Source organism: Chaetura pelagica, unplaced genomic scaffold (assembly GCF_000747805.2).
Source record: "Chaetura pelagica isolate M959 unplaced genomic scaffold, ChaPel_1.0 scaffold116, whole genome shotgun sequence".
NCBI classification, from domain to species: domain Eukaryota; kingdom Metazoa; phylum Chordata; class Aves; order Apodiformes; family Apodidae; genus Chaetura; species Chaetura pelagica.
In genome coordinates this window covers 1,050,013-1,074,617 of record NW_009953655.1, presented here as the reverse complement: position 1 = coordinate 1,074,617, position 24,605 = coordinate 1,050,013, and the positions used below count along the sequence as shown (strand labels likewise).

Genomic DNA, 24,605 nt, shown 5'->3' with positions numbered 1-24,605 from the left:
TCTTGAAGTAACAAGTGTCAGAGAACTTCTTTGTTCTGCTGTAAGCGTGGGAGTGTTACAGAAGCACATGCTTCAGGGAGAAGGATTCAGATTTACACGACTCAAAGGGCCAGCTGGTGGCATGATGATGGCTTTGTGAAAACGTCACACGTCATGTGGGATTTGATTTAGGAGAGATTTCCACTGCTGCTGACAGTGCTGCTGTAGCACGGAGGGGAGGGAGACCTCCAGTAACACACTGGGCGCAGTTGTGATCACCCAGGAGTTGACCATAGAATTCTTTTAAGCACAGTGGAGAAGTGTAAGGCTGATCAAGAGAGAAGAAAGCATCGTTCTAGACAAGACCAGGAGGACAAGGGTTGTGAAGTCTAGTCAAACAAATGCAGAGAAGGGGATATGATCACTGTCTGTAAATACCTTTGGATTGTAAACACCAAGGAGAGAAAGTATGTTTAAATGGCCACCAGTGGCGCCAGAACAAATGGATACAACCTGGGCTATGAGTAAACTGAGTCTGGAAATTAGAAGAAATTTCCATACTGTTGGAGCTGTGAGACATTGGAACAATTTTCTTTTAGGAATTAATGGGACAGAAAAACCCTAAGGCCATTGTAGGTGGGCACTCAGGTTATAAGAAGGACTATTTCTTATGCAGACTGCCCCAGGCATGGGGTCCATAACAACTGTAATGTCACTATAGAAGCAAAACCAGTTGGGTTTTTTATCACTATGTAACAGCACAAGGAAACACATTCTGATGAGTTCAGTCTTTCTGACTGGTGACTGCTAGATTTAATCTCCAAAGGCCTTGTTTGTACTAGTAAAATCAAGGAGTTTTGTGTGTATATAATAATTTATAAGATCAGAGCCTACAGCTGTAGCTACATTCTTTAAGGATGTTTAATTTCTAATGTTTTGTAGTTCTTACTCTTATGATTAAGTCAAAATCTTGCTCAAAGGATTATTGTCTCAATCAGATTTAGAACTGGAGTTACCAATCCAGAAACACCTATTGAAATAATATAAATAATTTTGTGAAGTATTGAGTAAGAAGCAGTTTTCTTTCATTTTTATGGAATTTGGTTTTTATTTTCATTTAAAGTTTTTCTTCATGTATTTTACTTCTCAAAATCGTAGCTGCAGACTTTGGGTTCCAACACTTGTAATCCTCTGTGAGTGAGACTTTTCCTGCAATTATTTTTTTTTAATTACTTATGTTGCTGTTGATTATTGTTGCTTATCTTGCAGCACCCTACACAATGCTCATATGAGAGAAATAACTGATAGCAGAATCTGTACATGTACCAAAAGTCTATTGAATAAGAAATTTAGAGCTTTTGCTGAACTGTGTGAAGTGCATGACATGAACCTCTTGAAGTAATTGCAACTACTTAGGCATTGAAATGATTTGTGTGTATTTTGGATCTCCCAGAATGATGAGGGTATGAGGTAGCATTGAAGGTGGAAACACAGAAGTGTTTTTAAGAAGTGAAATAATCTGATTTGCATATAAAGAGAGGATAATATTTTCTGCTTTCTGGACAATGAACTTCTATCAGCTGTGTCACTGCTTGTTTTGTAGCAGGATTTGAAACTGCTGGGCATGGTGTGCTGGGCTCTTTCCCCCTTGTCTGCATCCCTTCCTCTTGACCTTTCTTGATTAGGTTGAATGAACTCTAACACAAGTTAAAAAGATACTCAGACTTTTCAGGTCTTCACAATTTCTTTTTGTTTGGTTGGGGTTTTTTGGCTTGTTCTCCCACAAATCTTTTATTTTGAAACATTTTGCCTGGGTAACATTTCTGTTTTCTTGGAGGTGCTGTTTTCTCTGGATAATGTCTAGTTTAGTATTTCAGTTATACCAATTTATGTGACATCCAGTTTTCCATCAGTGAGAGCTTAGATAATTGCAGTATCCATAAACTTAAGGGACAAGTGCTTTGTTCTTATGTATGAACTGACAGATTTCAGTCTCTGTTGTCTAAGAGTTTTGTAATGATTACTGAATGTTCATTCAGGTATGAAGTGGTTTAGTAGTGCAGTGAATGTCTGTATCACTGGGTGGATGGTGAAGAGATACTGCTCTGTGATTTCATTCAAAACTGAATGTCAGCTGCCTAAGCATAAAAGTACTGTTTAAAGGCAGTGCTTGCTCCTATGTTGTGCTTCATCTGCATGTGCAGATGTAGTCCAGTGATGCTTGTACTTAAGGTTCCATGTTGCAGAGCATCTCCTGTGAAATCAGAAGAGTTTTCCCTCTTATTAAGAATACAAATATAGGTCACTTAGTTCTTTAAAGCTAACCTTGTCATGCTAGAACAGATACATCAGATGAAAAGTACTAACAAGAGGATAGATGATATTTTAAGAAATAACCTTTCCAATAAAAGACCTGGATTTAATGCTTTTACAGTCTTTTTATATCTGAAAATATGTTTGTGATTAAGCTGAGATCCTACAAAAGAAAAAAAAGTTAATTCCTTTTTTCTATTTTATTTGTAGGTACTAAATGAAGCAGTGGGTGCACTGATGTATCACACTATCACTTTAACACGAGAAGACCTGGAGAAATTTAAAGCACTTCGAATAATTGTCCGAATTGGCAGTGGTTTTGATAACATTGACATCAAATCTGCTGGAGATTTAGGTATGACTATTAAAGACATTATTTTACATCTTAGACTTGCTTCCAGAAATCTGATAGCATCTAAGTCTTTGCATTAATGTTTTCTGTATAATTTATACTAACATAATATGTAAGCTGTATAATTTTCTCATCAAAGTGTTTAAAAGTCATTATGGAGATACTAGCATTAGTTAATTAAGTGATAACATTAACAGCTTTGTGACAGGATGACAATCTGCCTGTTCAATATAAACCCAAGAAGTAAGGCCATAATTTTTCATCCCTTTCTCTTTTACCCCAATTGTATATTTTAGCTACTACTGCTGTAATCCAATTACAAAATATAATTCCATCAGCATGGCATACTACTTCTGTTTAAATAAAAAATGAGATCATTATCAACTGTCTGAGACTTATTTATGATGCATGAGATTTAGTACTAAACCACTCCATAAAACAGAAATATGGATTTCATAGGAGAATCAATTGTTGATGCTTCAGAATAAATTCAGATACTCTAACTATGAAGAGATGGTGCTTACAGTTTCACTGTAAAAAAGCAGCTGTCTGATTTTTACTTTTTCTACTTTAGGGTAAACCATCTCTTTTCTATCGCATACAGGCCAAACTACTGCTCAGAATAATTGTCTGCATTTTCTGCATGTCTTTTTTAAGGTTGAGATGAGTAAGTAAGTTTCCCATTATGCTCTGAGAAGATCTTGAAAACATTTAGTTCCGTGTGACAGTGCTTAGTCCTAGTAATAACTCTACTGATGTAGTGAGGGACTGTAATATAGTCTCTATCAGTAAATCATAGTAAAATAACCACCTGTTTCTAATGGCTGTGTAGTTTGCACAGCAGGCAGAAAGTACCAACTTCTTTGCAAGATCCTGTAAATAACAGATCAGGTCTGAAAGCATGCAAGGCTGTGTTCCTGCTTTTTGCAGCTAGTGCCACAGTTAGGTGCACACATTATGAGCCCCAGAAACACAGATGTAAGTAGAGTTTGACCTAGGGTGAAATCCTAGATCAAAAGCCAAAACCTAGTAACAGATCCAAGGCCCTGACCTGTCAGGAATCTGATTTGTACAGAGAAACCCTGGTAAGCAGAAAACCTTTACTCGTTTGTTGGCTCTTTGTGTAAGTCTCAATGCTGGATGGTAACCCAAGTTTATAATCTTAAGTTCATCAGCATAATTCTTCAAGCCGGGGTGCAGTAGATTTGGGACATGTTCATTGGTACGAAATGCTGAGTATCCACATTCCTAATCATTCTGTTCCTGGGTTATGATTAGACTTAGTTATGCTGGTAGGATCCATCCTGTTTGTGCGTTCCAGTATTTACAAATTACAGTTGTCCACTCTATCAACAGCCAGTAAATGCTGAAAGGCTTGTAGTATAGTATCTCTGATTTTAGTAGTTTACGTGAAATGGTTGGAATTAAATACTGACTCAGCCACTACTGGGAGAAATCACTTTGCATTTGCTGAACTAGTAAAAATTATTTGCACCTCAAGGAGATAACATGAGTTAATTGCTCTTTGTAAAAAGGTTTTATTCACTCTTGAAATATGGTAAAGATTTAAACCTTAAAGCATGACATGTTTCTGAACTCCTGTAGTGACTCAGTTATTTTTCAGAAATCTTTACCCTGCTTAAAATACATGAAAACAGATGCTTATTGGATAAAATCTTCAAGATCTGATCTATTTTTTCTCCAGCTAATTAGTTGTTGAGTAGAAATAATGTTTGAGTTGTAAGTGTAGCTGGATGCAAGTGAAGTTGGGAGTCAAAGCTGATGCCAGCTGACCTGCATTTTTTTGGCATTGAACTTACACACAAGGTCACAGAAAGTGGTGAGGAAAGGGGAGCATAGAAGTCATGGATATGAGATAAGTGTGTTCTCTTTTATTATGGGAAATGTCTTGTTTCTCCATATCCTTGCCCCTCTCTTGCTGCTTTTTGTGTTTGCCATATCTCTGCTTTTCAGAAATTAGGTGTTTCTAAAGCTGAGGGAAAATAGGGAAGAAGAAATTCCTAGTTTAGGAGCAAAATGATCTAACTCTTCTCCCCTGAGTTTCCTAAGGAAACCTATTGGGGAGGAAGGTATAAGGTGAGTTAAATTCCTTACTTCTCTTCCCAGATATGTAATATAACTTCTTAAATTCCCTTTTAAGCATTATTTTGTTGATATCAACTATCAGGAGAAATACTTATTAAATTTGTTTTGCCATGTAAAACCTGCGTTTTGCTCCATGAAAACGACTTACCATGTAAAAAAATGCAGCTATTTAGTATTATGCACTTAAAAGGATGTTACTTTTCAGTCTCATGCTTTTACTCCTCATTCACAGTATTTCTCCATTTTTTAAAAAACGATGAGTTTCTTTCATGTTAGCAGGATGCCAAGATTAATATTCCAGCAAATTATGTTGTATTTTGTGTACGTCAGAGCAGTGACTCAGCAGACACTGTATCTCTACAGCAGAGAAAAGTAGTTCTACATGTTCCTTATGGGTTTTTTTTTACATCTAAAGAAATCTAGAAAAAACTAGGGAGCAGCAGAATGAAGGCATTTGAATGTAAAACATAAATATAGTATTGACATTATTTGTCAGATTATTGTTACTACTGTTATTGAAGAGATTTTTTTTCTTGCTTCATAAGATATACTGGTGTTAGCTGAGGGCTCACTGAATATTTATTTATGTAAAAACCCAAACAACTAGACAGCAAAAACAGTATTAGGGTGTTTTCTAGTATACAAGCACTTTTCTCCTCTCCATGAAATTATACTGTTTGTGATCTCAGTCAGCAGAACTGAGAGACAAACAATTGTGAGAGCTGATGATTAGAGAGAGAACATGTAGTAAACAGAAAGTATGAAGAGAGACAAGTGAAGAAGGACACAAACTTTTTCAAACAAACGTTTTCCTTCCCTGCTGTACATGGAGTACTGGAAGGTAAAAAACAGAATGGGATAAATTGCTATCACTTGTTTCCTGATCATTTTTTTGAAGGGAAGAAAGAATATTCTCAGTCTTTAATCAGTCCACCTTCATTGTATGTCTGTGGAAATCTGTAGTGGTCTTTTGGCTTTTTGATGTTAGGCCCTTGTCAGTAACTTTTCAGCTATTAGGAACATAGACTGACTTTTGCATTATATATACATGTCATGAGAAACAGGTTTTATATTTCTGTATTGACAATTAGATGGGTTATCTTTATTTTGAGAGGCCAGAAAGGGACTTGGCTTCTGTTTGTCATAATTTTACAATCCCAAGTGCACCACAAAACAACTTGTCCCTCTCTGTGTCATGATAACCCATACATGGATTGGAAATACTGAAGAATCGCCCCATGAGGGCTTCATAAGAGCTGTTGTCATCATAAATTATTTTCTTTTTTCTGACTTGTATAGCTAGATTTTGGGAGGATATCTGCTCAATGGTGGAAATGTAACTCACACAATTACATTGAAACAGTGATGATTAACCACACTTGTTGCTTACATATTTCTCTTTCCTGTTCCAAACATCTAGCACAGTGTGCATGTAAAATGGTTACCAACATGTAATTTTTTTTTTTCTTTCTCAACTTGCTGACGTCTGCAGCACTTTGTTCTTGTGGAGTCAGTGCACAAGTTTGTCTCAGTCAGCAAACACAATAAATAGTAAAAGTAAAATCAGGAAAAAAATACACTTACATGTATTTATAAATTATGTCAAGTATTCTGTCTGCCATTACAGTCAGAAACAGCATTTATGCAAAACAGGTATTGAAATATCTGTACATTTAAATATCATACTCCTGAATGGCCGTTACATGGGAAAAAGTAAGAAGCGCCTGGCAACTGGTGTCCTTTCCCCCCATTCTTTGCAGGGATTGCAGTGTGTAATGTGCCAGCTGCTTCAGTAGAAGAAACAGCAGATTCTACCATGTGCCACATTCTGAACCTGTACAGGCGAACCACCTGGCTTCACCAGGCTTTGCGAGAAGGCACGAGAGTACAAAGTGTTGAACAGATTCGGGAAGTGGCTTCTGGAGCTGCCAGGATCAGAGGGGAGACCTTGGGCATTATTGGATTAGGTATGTTGGCTTGGAGATGTGGTTTAATACTCCTCACCTTCTTTGCTTTAAAAAAGAAGATGAAGATTTGAGCTATAAAAACAAAACATTAAATTCACTCCTTTCTATGTCAAACATGCTATATGATACCACTTCATTCCTGATGTTTATATGCCTCAAATTTTTTCCTTTTAGACATCATCGTTTCCCTCAGGAAATTGTTCTTCTTGTTGATATTCTTTGAGCTTCTTTACATGTTTCTGTTATTATATTGGCCTGGTTTCAGGCACACTGGATGTAAGAGGAGGAGATGCCATTGCTTCCCTTTTCCAGGACAAGGTTCCTGCTACTTCATCCCACTGTTGCGCGCATTTGTTCTATTTCTTGTCCATTGTCATATCTGGGTCTGTTTGTGCTGTCTTTCCTTTTATTGTGTTTAATATATCTGAAGAGTTTTTGCTGCAGAAACGGTCTGTAGAGCAGTTATTTCATACATTTGGTGGGGCTGCATCTAAATTCGTGTTTCAGCTCAAATGAGAGAAAAAAATATATGCAAGAAAGTTTGAAATGTTTCCAGACCTAATAAAATCACCTACTTACCTCTCTGAATGGCCCAAAATGTGTTTCAGCATCTAACAGATGGACAGGCTTGCTTGAGATGAATTAATTACTGTCTGTTACAGAACTAGAGAAGAAAAACAAGCAAGTCAGTTTCTATCTAAAAAATATTCAGTCATGTACTTGTCTTATCAAAGATCTGATGGATTGTGGGTCTAATTGCTGTGGTAGAAAAAAATATATGCAAGAAAGTTTGAAATGTTTCCAGACCTAATAAAATCACCTACTTACCTCTCTGAATGGCCCAAAATGTGTTTCAGCATCTAACAGATGGACAGGCTTGCTTGAGATGAATTAATTACTGTCTGTTACAGAACTAGAGAAGAAAAACAAGCAAGTCAGTTTCTATCTAAAAAATATTCAGTCATGTACTTGTCTTATCAAAGATCTGATGGATTGTGGGTCTAATTGCTGTGGTATTCATCCACAGGAATTAATAATGTGATTTTTTTTGACAACAAGGCATCATACATAAATGGCTGTTCCAGTTACACGTTGCTGTCAAATAACTCAAGCCACGAACTCTTACTTTTGGAAGCTGAAAATAGCCTGGTGTTACATAGTATGGATTTAAATGAGTATGCAAGGCAGCAGAAAATTCTTCTCAAAAAATTGCCTTTAAAATATGGCTTTCAAGAAGTTAGTCAGCGAGTTGCCTTCTCAAACCTGTACCTATGTAATTATGCACCTCTTTAAATACACAATGATTATTGCACCCACAATCACAGCATCTGTACTTGAATAATAGAAAATAACCTGCAATGTTTAAAAATGGAAACTCATACCTAGTTTTCAGAAGTTGAAGCCTTGACTCACAAGCTGTATTTATGCTTGCTGGAGATACCTGTCCTGTTGGCATTGTGGGTTTTGTATTGCAGAAATTCCAGACTGAAATTTGGAAAAAAAGGTAATTTATTATTGACATTTGACTCTTTACGTGTGGTGTTTTTGTTGTGAGTGATTGGAAAGTAGGGAGGAATAAATGGATAATCAGACTGCCAATATGTGTGTAAAGCTACGTAAAAGGCTAGGTTTGGTTTTCAAAGCTAGCTGTTTGTGTGCATGGTGTATTAAAAGGCTAGTAAAATCTGATTTTAAAGGTACACATCTCTTACGGTTATTAACCAGTAATTTCCTCTAGCCTTTTGTAGTTCCTGTGTCTTTTCCCATGACAGGATATGCACAATATCAAGGAATATAAAGTTGTAAAGTCAGTTTTGAAAAATTCCACTGTTTCACTTTGTGCATGTATGTGAATGGACCCAACATTCTGATTCTGACTTATTCTAACAAACCCCTATGTAGCTGTGTACTAGCAAACAATGAAGATGTAGTCTTAGAAGACAGGGAAATAGCATCATAGAGTGGTTTGGATTGGACAGGGCCTTTAAAGGTCTTCTAGTCCAACACCCCTGCAGTGAGCAGGGACATCTCCAAACAAGGTCAGGTTACTCAGAGCCCTGTCCAGCCTGACCGTGAATGTTTCTAGGGATGGGGCATCTACCACCTCTTCGGGCAGCCTGTTCAGTGTTTCACCACCCTCATTGTAAAAAAAGTCTTCCTAATATTCAGTTTAAACCTCCCCTTTTTCAGTTTACCCTCATTACCCTCATTATCTCTTGTCCTATCACTACAGACCCTGCTAAAAAGTTTGTTGCCATTTGTCTTATAGGCACCCATTAAGTATTGAAAGACTGCTTTAAAATCCCCCCCAGAGCCTTCTCTTCTCCAGGCTATTCAGTTGTGCCAAACTTTACATTTGAGCACTTCAGGCACTTAGGCTGTGATATGCACTCTTTTCTATTACAGGTCACTGCAGGAGGCTACCTGTCTCTTAGTTTTAGACAACAGAGTTTATTTACAACCATCTTCAACAGACAGTTGCTCTTAGGTTTTGTTTCTCTACTACTGGCTTCTTCCCACATCTGTAATTCTGCCTCAGTTGATTATTTTGTTACTTAGACTTGTCAGCATCACCACTGATGAACCACTAAGAGGCTATGAAGCAAATGCGTTGCACACAAACCAAAGAATTTTAGTCGTCTGTTACCAAGTCCTTCTTTTTGCTAGTTCTGTGCAGTATTGCTCTTTTTGTCCTTTGCATGTCTTGAGATCAACTCAAATCTCAACCACAGCTTATATGTGTTTCTCTATTCTTGTCTTAAACTTGTGATCTCTTCAGCAGTGTGTTGCTGAATATATTGCTGAAATACATCACTTTGCTGCTACAACAGCTAACTCCAGACCCTCTTCACATCTGTTCTGGGCTTTTCTCTTGTGTTGCTGAAGAGAAACACCCTATCTGTTGCCTATCACTGTGCTAGGGAATGACTGTAATTCCCTCCAAAGCTTCAGCTACTCACTTCCTCATCCACTGATCTAGCCAAGTTTCATGACTCACTTGCCTTTTTCTTTCCATCACCCACTCTCTTCTCTTTGCCTCCTCTCATGCATATTCCTGCTTTGACACTTGGTCTATCCTGCTTAATCCTATTACTCTGTCCTCTTCCTTTAAAGTTAACCCCATCTCTCATCCTCTGCTTGTATTGAGCTTGAAGATAAGCAGAGACTCAACAGCATAATGCCCCTTCATGTGCTTGTTGGATACCATCCCTCATTGTTTTGTTGTTTGGTTAGCCTCTGAGCTCCTTAGGGCAGAGCCTGGGGTTTTTTTTCTGTCTTTATGAAGTGTGTGATTCTTGGAGCCTTACATAAATAGTAATATCACGTCGTTAAACAGCTGTCTTTGTCATTTGCAATCTGTATTACTATCCAGTGTCCTGTATTTCAAGTGATGCATCACAAGCTTGGATAGAAAGCCCTGCATTTATGCATTTTAAAAAAAAAAAAGCTACCTTTTCACCTTATATCTAGACATTTACAGATTTTTTTTTTAAAAGGAGAATATATATGAGTAGCAGCATGTAAGTACTTACATGAATAGATAGCTGGCCCTGGTTCTGCTATAATGATAATTTTACAGCAGTGAAGGCTGTGAAGTCACACTCCCTTCCCCTTCCTTCCCAGTTACAAATGCTGATGACTAATAGCTAATGCATTTCCTCACTCAAGAGAGGTGAAATTCCTCCACATACATTTGTCTATGCATCATAATGAATGTCATAACGCAGTTTGTCTTTCCTCACCTGCTAGATTATCTCAGCAGTCCCACGGTTCTGACTAGATGTTGGCCAAAGCACTGATCTGCATTGCCAGACAGTATTAATGCTTAAGACTAGGTCCTCCACGTTTCAGAGTTCTCCAAGAGGGAAGAAAAATTACCCAGATTCTCCATTACTGTTTCATAGACAGGAAGGAGCTGCTAAGTGAAAGCACTTTTTCTTTCCGTGGAAATCTGCAGGCAGGTCATCAACATTTCCACAGTATCAAGGGCATTTAATAAAACAGCATAGGATGCTCATTCTTTGCTAAAGGGCTGGGCAGGAGTCATTGTCAACTGCAGCTGCTGGACCATCAAACTCAAATCAGGTCATCAGCAAAGTCAAGGTCAGAGACTCCTACAGACTGGGAGACTTGGTGGGAGCAGATGGGTCAGACTATAACAGGAGACCCAGCAGTTTTTGGTGAGTCTCTTTGTACACATCTAGTGTCCCTGAAATGGTGCATGGGCTTTGCTAGAGCTTTGTGTAATTCTCTTAATTTCTTAAATAGGCTTTTGTTAGTTTCTGCTTCTTTTGCCATAGTATGCAACATGTATTTTCAGCGTTCTTCCCACATTACTGACCAAGAAGTTCATTTTGTATTTTGAATGTAATGTTTTGCCTTCCCTCAAAACAGCCAAGAATATTCATAGCAATTGTATATGCATTTAAGATAGAGTAGTCCCAAAGGTGGCATGTTTTGTGAGCTTTTCTGTTGTTCTTGATGGACTGAAATAGGTTTCGGACCACCCATCATAGTCAGGAGATTGTCATGTAGCAAGTTTTTCAGGAAAGGAACAAACCATCATAGGTTTGTGGTTGTACTAAATTGTTGGACTGTAGTCTAAAAGGGAATTGCCAAATTATGTGTGTATACCTGTGTATTTGTATAGCAACTAAGACTAAATGTCAATTGCATAACAGTTTTATAGCATAAAATAATTGTAATAAGACAATTCTGGCTAGAAATACACACATGGGATTCCTGGGTGCTTCAGGAGGAAACTATGTGCACATTGAAGAAGGCTTTGGTTTATTAGCCTAGTTGCGATGAATGGGAACTGTAGCTTTAGCTGGTGAGTCTGTTGTAAGAAATTTCACTGTCGTGAATCCCCTCAGGTGCTGGTGTTGCAAAGAGTGTAAAAAAGAACAGATGACAAAATGCTGCTTGGGAAAATCTGTGGAGCTGGAGTGAAAACGATACGCTTCCTTTTCTAAAAGAAAACAAACAAATTGTTTACAGTTGTGTGACTGATTCCTTGAGCTGTGAACATGCCAAAATTTGCAAATAATAAAGTGTTTGTACTGAAAATTGTCTAATTCAAGTTTATGAAAAGCAGCTTGCAAAGCAAACAAATAACATGTAGGCAAGTATTGAAATAAAATATTTTGAAGAGCATTTTAATTTGGTGTCCCCAAAGAAAAGCCAGTAGCCCCTATCAGATTGAGATGCTGCTCAATATTCCAAGCATGTGTCACTAAGCACTGCAGAATTCCTGTGTTCAGGTTAAATGATCAACATGAAACCTTTTTTCTTGTCGCTTCTTAAGTTTATTCAAACAGAAACTGAAAAGCAGAGGGAAATCCCTTCAAGCACAATTGGAAAGAGACGGGATTTCTCTTTGTTAATTTGATGCTTTTATAAACAAACTCAGATGTTACAAAAGAAAACTTGTTGACTTTTTTTTAATGAGACGTGATTATTATGGTGTGCCTAGTGATGCTTTTGAAATGTCTTTATCTAACATTTGTAGTACTTCAACATGAGTGTGTAGTGTGAGAAATGTGTTACTTCCTATTTTTCAAATTACCATTACTCACTAGATGTACTCAACTGTTTTTCTCCGTGGTTTACTAGTGGTGTAGCAAAGGGAAATACACACCTCCTGATACATCTGACATGGAGTTGTGCCGAAACAGCAATTTCAGTCACAACTATGAAATACAACAGTAAGGAAGGTGAAACAGACAAAAGCTAACACCAGATGTTACCGCCCTTTTCTGAACTAGGTTCCATGTGGTGGACTATTTATTCATCATTTACATAGACAGATACAACATTTTTTAGAGCCTGAGATGACAGGATTCTTTTTGGTATTTTAATGCTGTAAGGATGTTACTCGGAAATAAAATACTAGTTCAGAAAGGAGATTCCATTCATTGAGAATGGTTGGGCTTCAGATTAAACAAATTATCTTTTACTGCATCCATTTTTGAGGATTAATTTTATAGCTTTTTATTAAAGCCAGCTGGTCCGGCATGGATAAGGGTAAGTCCTTGGCAGGATGTGCTCACAAGCAGTAGTGCTTTACCATGAACAGGCCCAGCAGGCAAGCCCTTGTAATACACAGATTATTGCAGTTTATGTGACATCTTCTGGCATATCAGATCCCTGGTTGCAAAAGGTGCAGACCTCCTGCTTGGTTTTGAACCAAGCAGTGTGAGACAGCCCAAATGTAACATTTCTATCTGACTGATGTCTTACAGTGGGGTGGGAGCTGCCTCTTTTTTTACTCTCTTCCAGTTGTTGTACAAAGCAGTCCAGTTTCATACAAGCATTTGCAATCGGAAAGATGAGGCTGCCTTACACCAGCTGTTTCATGTCTGTTCTCCTTGCATGCTTGTCTTGTTGCAGGGCGTGTTGGGCAAGCAGTAGCACTACGTGCCAAAGCCTTTGGCTTCAGTGTGATTTTCTATGACCCATACCTCTCAGATGGCATGGAGCGTGCTCTGGGACTGCAGCGGGTGAGCACTTTGCAGGACCTGCTGTTCCACAGTGACTGTGTTACCTTGCACTGCAACTTGAATGAACACAATCATCATCTTATTAACGACTTCACCATAAAGCAGGTAAGAATCTCTGTGGGCACCCTCCACACCTGTGCTGGTGGCTGACACTGAAGGGGCAGATTCTCATTTGAAAGAAAAGTCTGTCCCTTTTGCTACTTTGAGATCATGCAGGTTTATAACTGATTAGGGAATAGCTGGTGGCTTAGGTATAGTTGCCTTTTTTGTTGTTTTGCTCAGTAACATTGCATTTATGGAAACAGTTTGCTTTTGTTAATGTTGCTCAGATTTAATAAAGTTGCATTTATGTAAAAACACCTTTCCTATGTCTTCTAGTAGCTACTTCCTATACCTGTGTATTTTCAGGTAGCAATTCTGCCCTTCACTCTTTTTCCTCCTCAGTTTGAGTTTTTTTAGATGCAATTTAAGGATTATGACTAAATGGCTCCCCCCTGTGCTCAGTCCTGATGCTTGCAGAGTGCTTCCTGGATGGATTGCAGTTACAGCATTGCATTATTTGGAAAAATAATGTTTCTTGGAATTAGCACTAACCTCTCCCTAAATTTTTATGTAATATTAAAATAATTTCAAAATCTGGGTGTAGTAGTTGCTCCATTGTTGACTAATTTGATAGTCTTTTCATTAAACGTCCTAACTTCTGACTCCAACCCCAGTGTAGGTAACAGCAAGAGTTATAATGTTGGAGGTGTAAGAACGTAGATACCGCATGGAAAAGAAACTCATCTTAAGATACAATAGTTAATTTTGCTCTTTTTTATATATGTAGCATTTGTATGTGTTGGGAACAATGATGTTGCAGTAAAGTAATTGCTTTGCTTCTGAGAAATAATTTGCACCTACTTCTGAACTTTAGGAGAACTAAAGTAATTGCAGACCACTGTCATGTAGGAAAATGCCAGACAACTGATGGTGTAACACACACTTCTTGATTTGAGAATTTAGGGATTTTGCAGATCAATTCCAACATAAAATCAGAGTTTGGCATTTGAAACTCTAAAAAGTTAAGAAGTTTAAAATGCAAATCTCTTAAGGGAACAGATTGCTGTCCCCCTGCCTTGAAAGTTCTCTTTTGATGTGTGCTCAGGTACATTTAATGGTTATTACATGCTCAGATGTCTTTGCAAGTAGACATCTAGACCCAGAAAGAATCACACTGAATTCAGTAGGACTGCCTGCAGGCTTAGCAGGGGTCACTCATTGAACAGCCAAGTGTGAAACCTGGGCTGTGTATCCCGGGAAGCTTTTGAGTGGTGGTGGATAAATGCAATGAGCTTTGGAGAGGGCTTAGTGCATTAATCAGAGGGACAAACAAAACAAGTTAAAACTGAGTGATACCATCTGAAATGGAATGCATATAATAAAGTCTGTACTGTAAAGGATATTATAAGCATTTGTTATCATTCTTCATGATTAAAGCAAGGATTTAAATGTTAGAAGAACTTGCTTTGGATAAAACTTTGGATGAAGCAGTCTGTATGTGCAAACCAAAATACAGTAGCACCTCTGACTGCTTAGTTCGTGTGGAGAGATATTCTGAATATGTATCAAAAGGAGCAGAACAGCTTTTTTAGACTGACAGATGTTAGTTAGTTGGCCCAAAATTTTTAGAAAGCATTGCATGCATTTTTTGTCCAATACTGCATGCTTATGTAATAAGATACAGAGAAGTATGGTGCATCTCATTTCACTAGTCTCACCCTGAATTTTGTTTAGAATCTGAAATTACATAACCTTAATATGTCTTTGAAAATTTGGTGTCAGTCTTCTCATTCAATAGCTTTTCCCTTTAATTAGTTAGCATTCTGTCTAGCCATTTTGCTTGGCCTAGTAGTGCCAGATAAGCTCAGAGAAGTGTTTCAAGCTTGTGTTTATTGAACTCATGGTAATCAAGTGCTCTTAAGAGAAGCTGAGGTCATCTTTAGTTTTACACATTTGAGAAGCAGACACTGCATTTTTAACACTATATTTTAAAAGGAGCTGTGCAGGTTTAGTGTAGGTGAATTTAACAGCCATCAGCAGTTCTAGCTGTGAAGCTCTTTCAAAATTCCACCCATTGTTTAGGGTCATGTCCAGCTGCATTCATCCTTGTAATTTATCATGAGTCATATAATTAATTCCCACTAGAATGCATTTATGCAGCCATTTTTTGTTTTATTTGGACTTGACTTAGTACGAGAAGTCAGGCAAGATTGCTGAGTTGGACAGGATTTTAGCACAGTTCACTTTGGTTAAAAATTTCAAGTCTTTCAATGGGCATAGAGATGCACTAGTCTATACTTAAAACACAAAATGATGTCTATGCAAGAGCACAGAAATAGGATATTTCTGGGGTATATAAGCTCCCATGAGCCTGTATGGCATGTCTATACAGAAAGTGCAATTGCCCCTTTGGGTGAGCCCTCCTCTTCTAGTCTTGCTCTAGTTCTCACAGCTGCTAAGTAGTGGAGGTTTAGTGGTTGTTCCCATCAGAAGCACCTTGTTACTAGATCAATTTAAGATCATGCTACTATTTCTTCACTGTTCTAATTTCCCAGGTTAATTACAGAAAACTTAAAGAAGTATTCCTTAGTTCTGCTCCTGTAAATGGGGCTTTGGTTTTGCTGTGCAGACCAATAAATGGTTTTCCTTTAAGCCCAAGAGTCTGCAAATGGGGATAGGCAAGGCCACGCTAAACCCAGTGAATTGGCCAGTGAAGATGCTGTTGGGTTTTCTTGTAGCCTTACTGGAAGCATTAGTCTGTTAATTGTTTAATATTTCCTATGATCTCACGTAAAAAAAATTCTCATGGATGACTTTCATCCAAACCTTCTTGTTGTTAATGAATTTGGTATTTCTAATCAGTCTCTCAAGCGTAGGGATCCATTTACATAAGCTTTAGTTTGATGTGTAGGTTTCAAGTAGTTGACTTTGTGTCAAAATGTTGGGGTTTTCTTGTTCTCACAGTGAGAGATGGACTCAGTACAAAATGAGGTTTTTATCACTCATCTTAACCATAGTTCCTGCTCTTCATAAGCTTAAATACATGCACAGAAATGCTTCTGAGATCAGAAGCTGTGTTTGAGACACCTGGTAAAAGATGAAGTATTAGGGTGGTTGGAAGCAGGATGTAGTAATTTATTTTTTTTTCTGTACCATCTCTCATTTAAACCTCCACTTTGTTTTCATGTTGTGGATATATTATGGTGTAAATTCTTTTAGTTCTCCCCACACAGTGTCATCTACAATGCTAATCTGCACAATGCACAGCACAGCTTCTCTCCTGGGCACACAGCGTTCTCAATCAAATTCATTTTCATGCCTTTTAATTGAATAATATACGAATTCTTTAGGCTTTTATTTGAAAAGGCTCACAGGGAGGAGGAAGCTGAAATAGCAAAAATAAGTAAAACATAGATCTACTGTATTTTGGCAACTAAAGGGAAAAGTGTTTGAAAATCCAAAAGCATTTATTTTCCTGAAAAATTAATGTAGGCTTTTATTTGTGTGAAAGTTGAAAACCACGAAATATGAATTTGTTTAAGAATGTGCTGTAGTTTCTGTCTCATGCAATTTCACAGTGAACTAAAAAGGCATAAAATGATCTGTCACTTTCATATGCACAGTTGTATCTTTTGATCATGTTACTGCACAGTATCTGAAACGCTTCTATTAAAAGACATGACTTACAAGAAACAAAAGGTTATTAAGTGCTGTGAAATAGCATTTTATGTTAGAAGCATCACATTTTGTGGTGCTTTCCAACGGAAAGGAAAGGCAACTGTTAACAGGTTAAACCAGCTGAATAGCCTTTGTTGTAATGGATGCTTCTTTTGAGTAAAAAAAAAAAAAATGCCACAACGATTTTATTTCATTTATTTTTATTTCATCATTCTTGTTTTTAACTTTCCCTAGATGAGACAAGGGGCTTTCCTGGTCAACACAGCTCGAGGTGGGTTAGTAGACGAAAAAGCACTTGCACAGGCCCTGAAGGAAGGAAGGATACGAGGGGCAGCCTTAGATGTACATGAGTCAGAACCATTCAGGTGCTTTTCCTTTTCTTTTCTTTTTATTTTGTTCACTTTCTTATTTTTAAGTCTTAGTGCATGATACAATCAACAGCAACAAGTAAATTGAGTTTTCCTTTCATTTGGTAGCTAAATACTCCTTAGTAAAGCAACATGAATCTGTGCAGCACTGGACAAATGCAAATGTAGATGGAGCTTGTGTATGTGGTCAGAACTGAAAAAAGTGACATCCAAGATTTAATTCCTTAAAAGAAAAAATATCCAATGGGCTTATTTAGCAGAAATAGCAGGGGCTTGGGTTCAAATCCTGGGCATGCCTTTGTGGCATGGCTTTTGAGGGGAGCACTCCTTTGTCATTGATGCAGCTCTGGAGGCAGCTAATGTTGATGTCTGAACAGACCCTGTCAGAAGGCAAAGAGCTAGATTTGGTGTGAGAAAGAATTACTTTGACACCTTTCTGGAAGAAAAGACTTAGTTTTGCCCACATTGCCTCTGCAGGAAAGTCATAAATATAGTAAGTTGCAAGAAAAGTAAAGGAAGGTGGTCAGAGTGCAGGTTTTGTTTTGTTTTACCCTTGAGCAGGGGAGTAGTAACTCTGCTGTCTTTAGCAGAGCTGGTATCACAAGCCTTAGGTTTTGAATGATACTGAGAAGCCCAACGTTTAGGCAGAAGCCCAGAGTGACATTGGTATCACATCAGCACTCTTAATCAGAAATGGGCCTGGTTTATTTGGCCTTGAGTCTCGAGCCTGACTTTTGAGTTACGGTTATGAGAATAGACTGTTTTAGCTTAGTGCTTATATGAGACAAGCCTTTTTCAGTTGTTAAGTCTGGGTAGGGAGGAATGTTTTAACTGGAATAATCCACGTAACTTTTTGAAGAGGAGCAGATTAAGGACTTGAGGGCAGGTTGTAAATACTGGAGAGAGGACAACCTATCACTCTAAGCTTGTGTGGGGAATAGAAGCTTTAAAAAAAGTAGAATAGTATCCTTTTAGGTAGAATTTTTTATATCTACTGAGACACAATGCCACATCACAAATATTTAATTTTATTTATGCATACCCTACCCTGCATTCATTTACTTCTAAATGTAGTCATTACAATGCAATAGTGCTGCACAAAGCCTGAGTTTAACAGCTCAAGGGACTCCCAGCTACATACGTTCTTTCCAATTAAGACCTCAGATCTACACAAGCAGAGTGTTGCACCTGTAGGAAGCCCCATTTGCTGCATGGAGATGCCATCTGCAGAGATTCAGTTGCAGGATTACAGCCACAATTTCCTTTGGCTTCAGTGCTGCATCTCTACCTGATCATAGCATGCAACTCTTTTTTTCAAGAGTTTTGCCAGATATTTTGGCGTTTCTTGAGCTACAGATGAAATCTGTGATTTTATGAATTATGACCCACTCTGACAGCACACTTTTTGCTTAAAATATTTATTCTCCTGTTGTTCCAATTGACTGTGAGATTATTAAAACTGGAAATAGATAGGAGGAGCAAGTTTCCATTATTTTCAGTTTCTTTACTCTTTATCTGTGATAGCACTTTTATACAGATTTATTACTTTCCCTGAAAATCAATCTGTAAATTTCCTCCTTCTGTGGAGTTCCTATAAAGGAGCAGGAAAGAAAAAAATAGTTTAAAATAACAGGAAAAAAAGAACTGAATTGTCTAAAAAAAAGTTGAGGCTGTTCATGGACAAAATAATTGTAAGATTTTTTTTTCTTTTAATACCTAAATGTCATATTGACAGTGACTCTTCAAAGAACAGAGCTTTGTTGGCTAATGCAGTAAAATTGTGATGAAATGGATAAATGGAATGACATTCTGAATTGATTTGGGTCTTGCTTTATGCATTTCTGCACCAGCACTGGAGTGGCAGTGGCTGTAGTTAGCAATAAGTGCATTGGACAGAAGCTAATGTTGCTACTATAATTAGGTTCTACCCTTTGAGCCTATGAGAGGTCAATGTTGCTTATTTATTCCATGAAAAGTGTATTAACTAACAGAATTAAAATCAAACCCAGCGTGGAATAGAAATGCAGTATTTTTTCTGTTGTAGAACTTAATATGCAAATTCATGTGGTTCCCCCTCTTTCTTAACCCCCTCCTCCCCCAATGTTTTTTGTCATTTGATCTTGTTTTAAATCTTCATTTAGCTTTAGTCAGGGCCCCTTGAAGGATGCACCAAACCTGATCTGTACCCCACATGCAGCCTGGTATAGTGAACAAGCCTCCATTGAGATGCGGGAGGAAGCGGCACGAGAGATCCGGAGGGCGATCACAGGTACTCACCTTATTAGCTCCTTCACTCTGTATTTTTAACAAACTTCTTCATTGTTCAGTCTTGAAAGATGCTGGAAAGAACCAAGCATAGGTTTTATTTACCACTTCCAGTATTTGAAACGTAGAAACAAGCAAATACCCACTAAGTCTGTTCTCAGAACTGAAACTGAGAATTTTGGAGGTGTGTTGCCATTACAGAGAAGGCACTGCAAAGTAAGGACCTTTTCCATATAACAGAACAGTAATTATCATCTATCTTTTTTTTTCCCCCTCTTAAATATTACCTGTTTGGTGGGCTTGACTTCCAAGTCGTTCAGATATTGCAGGTATCTTGCATAGATTTTCCTAGTGCCCCCTTCTACTTGTCATGAGCAGTTCTCTTTCCTTTGTTCTTTTCTCTTTGGCTCCTTTATATTTTCCAGTTCCATCCAAATTTGTCTTAGAGGATACTCTGGAATTTGAGGGTCTTTAAGGGTGTAATGTTCAGAGATAAAGCATCTAAAGCTTCATGCTGTTCCTAATAATGCTTATAACTCAACAACTCATTCTCTAAATAAAACCAAAAGCTTACAGTATTTTGTTGGGAGGATACTGTTTTTTACATGTTCCTGTCTTTAAAGACATCTGACATTTTAAAGAGCAAAGTCTCTTTGTTATATAACTACCATGTAATTGTAAACTGTTCACATAGGAGAAAACAGTTATGTTTTGAACATGCACTGCTAATAAATAAAATGAGAAGAGTGAACCATTTGGCATTGGTTTGAATCCCTTGTAGCCTAAAATAAAAGGAAGGATTTTCATACTGGAAAATGATTCATTAAGCACTAATGTTCTCTCTTTAGTAGGACTTTGCTGTTTCCCCCTTGGCAATATAGACTGAATGCTCTGCAGACATGAAGGGCCATCTGTGTCACCTTGAGAGTAGTTCAGTGCCAGCACATTGCTCTGCTAAACAAAAAGCAGTAGCCTTTCCTGGAGAGGCTGGGCAATTTAGTCTCATTTATAGCCTGTGCGGAAAAAAGATTCTTCTCTGGATGGTGATGAAAGGCCCCTCTTAAATTCCTGGTCTGAATTGTCCTTTACAGGACTATTTCTCTCTGTTCTACGGGTACCCTAAAGAGCCTGAGCATCCTCTTGTTTGAATTGGTCCTTGTGCTTATACTGCAGAACTCCTCTAATAGTAAATTCTTAAGTTGTTGTATAACTTTTACCTGCTCCCAAGTAGCTCTGTGAGGGATTCCACTAACTAGCATACAATATCTACTGGAGTGGTGTGCAAATAAACATCAATAGGCTAAGGGCTGAAAACTGAGTAAGAGTCAGCTCTACAAAGCTAGTTTGGTGTTAAATCTTGTGCAGTAGCCCAGACGGGTGCCTAGGAAGACAGACCTGTGTTTTCAAAGTGTGTGATCTAAATCATTTCTTTTTATTGAAGCTGTCAGCACTTCAGTGTTTGCACGTGGTTTGTAGTAAGAGCAAACTGAGGCAAACGTTAGGAAGGTGAGAATGACATTAAATTGCAGTGAAACTAATATAGGAAAGATAGAGGAGGTGTGGGATTAAGCTGGATATGTGAAAACCATAGGGGAACGCAGAGGAGAGAGGGTGGAGAGAGAGAAACTAATTAGGGAATTGTGTCCAAGGAAATAGTGCAGGCTGTGTCTACCATCTGATGGTGAAGATGTTAAATTGTTCTGCTCTTCAAAAAAAATCAATGACATTCTGCTGCATAAAATGAAAATAAGCAAATAATAAATAATCTTTGAATATGTTTTTCAACATCAAAACATTCAAAGTATTAAATAAGGACAACCACTGAAAACAGTAATGTAAGAAACAGAAGGGTGAGCATGGCAAGATTGTGATGAAATAAATGTAACATAAATAGATAAATATGCTTTTGTAAGGAAGACTAGTAGAACATGACCACAGAAATTAGCAAATATTTATAAGTATTTTAAACATAGAAGCATTGAGAGCATAAGGCATATAAATACTCTTATCTTTTTATTTCCTCTCCCTGGCTTCATCCTAGGTCGTATTCCAGACAGTCTGAAAAACTGTGTTAACAAAGATCATTTGACTGCAGCTACACATTGGGCCAGCATGGATCCAGCAGTTGTTCATCCAGAGCTTAATGGTGCTGCATACAGGTAAGCATGCTGTAGGTGTAAAGGGAATGCCTCCTTAATTCAGGGGTTGGTATTCCAGAATAAATAAAAGACTTTCCTGTTAATAAATTCAGTGGGTTTTGATTAAGCCTCAGATATATTGGTTTTGTAATTGTTGCATTAAGGAGAAAAATCTTGTTTTGCTAGTTGAAGTCAGTCATGCAGTGCCTAAGTGTATATGTGGTTAGTAGTATCTGAACAATATACATTTTTTTGTATATTCCAGTAAAACAGTAGTGGTCACCTCCAGTGAGTGCAGTGGAAGTTTATGTTCCTCTTGGTGAAGATAATGATACAGCAGTAGGTTACAGAAAAACTTTCAATAATAAACTATTGTTATATGGTTGTGTGGCCTCCAGACACAAGAGGGAACAAATGGTTCAGTAGTGAATGCAACAGAATAGCCTGTGGTGATTATGAAAATATGTTTAAAATTGTGTTTTCTAATTGTGTTTAAAAGTGTTTTCTAAATTAAATGTTTAATTTTTAAGCAAAGCATTTGAGGGACTTGATCTACGTATTCTTAATCAGCTGTGAAAGCAGCTCTTGATAATTAATAGAAAGAAGCATCTTTTTTACATCTAATATCTATGTTCCTTAGTTACTTTGTTTGCCCGAGAGTCTTTGTCCCTTTATCCCTAGCAGCTGTTATAGCAGCAAATTTTTCCTAGTAGCCAGCTTCCCACAATTTTGATTTATGAAAAACGGCAGCAATTTTTTATCTTCCACTATGGCATTTACTCATAAGTAGGATGAGAGTGGCTGAGAAAGCTACCAACAGCTGCTTCCCTCAGTGCCTTCAGGGAAAGGACAGTGCAATCCTTTCATAATTTTTTTATACCTCTTTGTCCTAATCTTTCCATCTGTCTTATCTTTGTCCTTCTTTAGGAAGGCTACCCTACACTTGAAATAGATGTAGGATTTTTTGTGTGTGTTGCACCATATGAGAACCCAGCTCTGAACTGCTGAGGAGTGAAGCAAAGCTCTCGTGTCCTCTTGTCTTCTAACAGTCTCCTCAGAAAGCAGTGGAGAGATGACAAGGGGGCAGTATCACCAGCCTCTGCCATAACCTTATCAATAGCCATAAGTGCACCAAAGGGAAAGGGTGACTTTGATTTGACCAATGCACATGTATCTTGCCTCATGTCAAGATGTTTATTTTTGGAAAAAGGACCCTAAATACCTGAAGAAAGGTGTTTTTATTTGCAAAAATGAAAAGTTCAAGACAACACCGCCTTTTCAACACAGCCTTTGGTTTCATTGACTGCAGTTTGGAGTTCTCAGGGTAGAGCTGAATTCAGTTGAGGCTGAAAGGCAGGTGTTGCTGAACAGGGGTAATAACTCCAACCTTGTCATGGCAGTTAGGAAAAGGGTTGTGCGCCCAAATAAAATGCAGTTATTTGTTCTCATTTGGGGGGGTCACAAGTCCAGCAGAAGCAAGTTTCACAGCTAGAAATGTATTTTAACATAGGCATGTTTTGGAAGTTCATGATTTACAAGGTAAAGACCATATGTATTTAATTTAAGCAGGGTAAGTGCGGAACGGAATGCCTTCTGTAGACATGATTTGGGTCAGTTATTTTAATAAAGAAAATTAATCATAAATAAGTTTTGACTTGACCTTTATTTCCAAATGTAAAATAAAACTCACTTGGGAAATTTTGAGGGAGAAGTTAGTCATACAACAGATATTAAACCTTCTTTTTGGAGGGATGATAGAATGGTGTTTGAGTGTGGGGGAAGGCAGTTACTATTTTGAGCAGTATAAAATACACAGAACTTGCAGCCCTGGGTTTATGAAGAAATTGGTGTCAGTAGCAGTGTTTGCTGATGCTTAATTCCTGCCTTGATTAAATACAGAATTTAAATTGATTGTTTGAAACAGATTTTTCTGTCTTCTCTTTGCAATCCAAGATTATGTTCAACGAGCTGAGTTGTGAACTCTTTCACAGACAGTCTGATGTTTCAGATGTGCTAATAACTGTATCATACTCATGTAATTGCATTAGAAGATAGGACCTGGGATAATAATGTATGTGTTAAAAATGCAAATAGCTCTCTCAGTGAACTAAAACTAATGAGGCTGATTTATTCTGGATGTATCATTTACTTGTATTTTGTTGTAGGACAGAACTTAAATTATCCAATGTTATTGCAAGCAAAGAATGTTGAGCATTGATCAGCAGACTGTAATCTTGATCTTCTCAATATTACTGTATTCTGTGGAAAACAAAACTACTTTCTGGTTTTGAAACCAAATGAATTGCAGGATGCCCTATCAACACATAAGGTCAAGGACACAGGACCTGTCCCATAAGTGAAGATTGGCAAAATTCCTGAGAAGGAACTATTTCTGATAGTCTCAGCAAAACAGCATAATATGCTTTGTTCTTGTGTTACTAGTGTTCATTTGTTACTGATCTGCCTGTTAAATCACCCCCTGCCTTTCCCTGTCTCAGAGCATGCAGGTTATAGGCAAAGTGAAATTTGACAGCCAGTAAACAGTGACACTGCAATTTATAGACAGGTTGACATATCTTTCTGCCTTCTAACAGGTTCAAAATGAGAATATCCAGGTACTTATGCGGTACTTGGATGAGAACAGTTAGATGTTGGTAATTCCAGAGTTATTTCATGTTATTTCACTGGTAAGACTCTCTAATGTGAGATAACAGCATGCACTTAAATTTTTAAGCTCTTTTGGGACAGACTCAGTTTCTTGAACAGAGTTTAACATAGTTCAAGGTACTTCTGTAGTTTAAAAAATACAGATTGTAATAAAAATTAAAAGTTGCCTTTCAGTTGTAATTAAGAAGGTTACTGTATTTTTCTTGGTAAATTTGGGACTTTGTAGG

General features: G+C 37.7%; 1 protein-coding gene across 3 annotated transcripts in view; it reads left to right on the top strand.

Moving 5' to 3' along the window:
• CTBP1 (C-terminal binding protein 1) overlaps positions 1-24,605 on the top strand; it is a 193,598-nt gene that overhangs the window by 165,737 nt on the left and 3,256 nt on the right. For all 3 annotated transcript variants that reach the window (XM_010000229.1, XM_010000231.1, XM_010000230.1), the window contains 6 exons: positions 2,503-2,647; positions 6,511-6,717; positions 13,111-13,325; positions 17,175-17,305; positions 19,450-19,577; positions 21,615-21,732. In XM_010000229.1, coding sequence (XP_009998531.1) covers positions 2,503-2,647; positions 6,511-6,717; positions 13,111-13,325; positions 17,175-17,305; positions 19,450-19,577; positions 21,615-21,732 — 944 coding nt within the window. The remainder of the gene's footprint in view (positions 1-2,502; positions 2,648-6,510; positions 6,718-13,110; positions 13,326-17,174; positions 17,306-19,449; positions 19,578-21,614; positions 21,733-24,605) is intronic.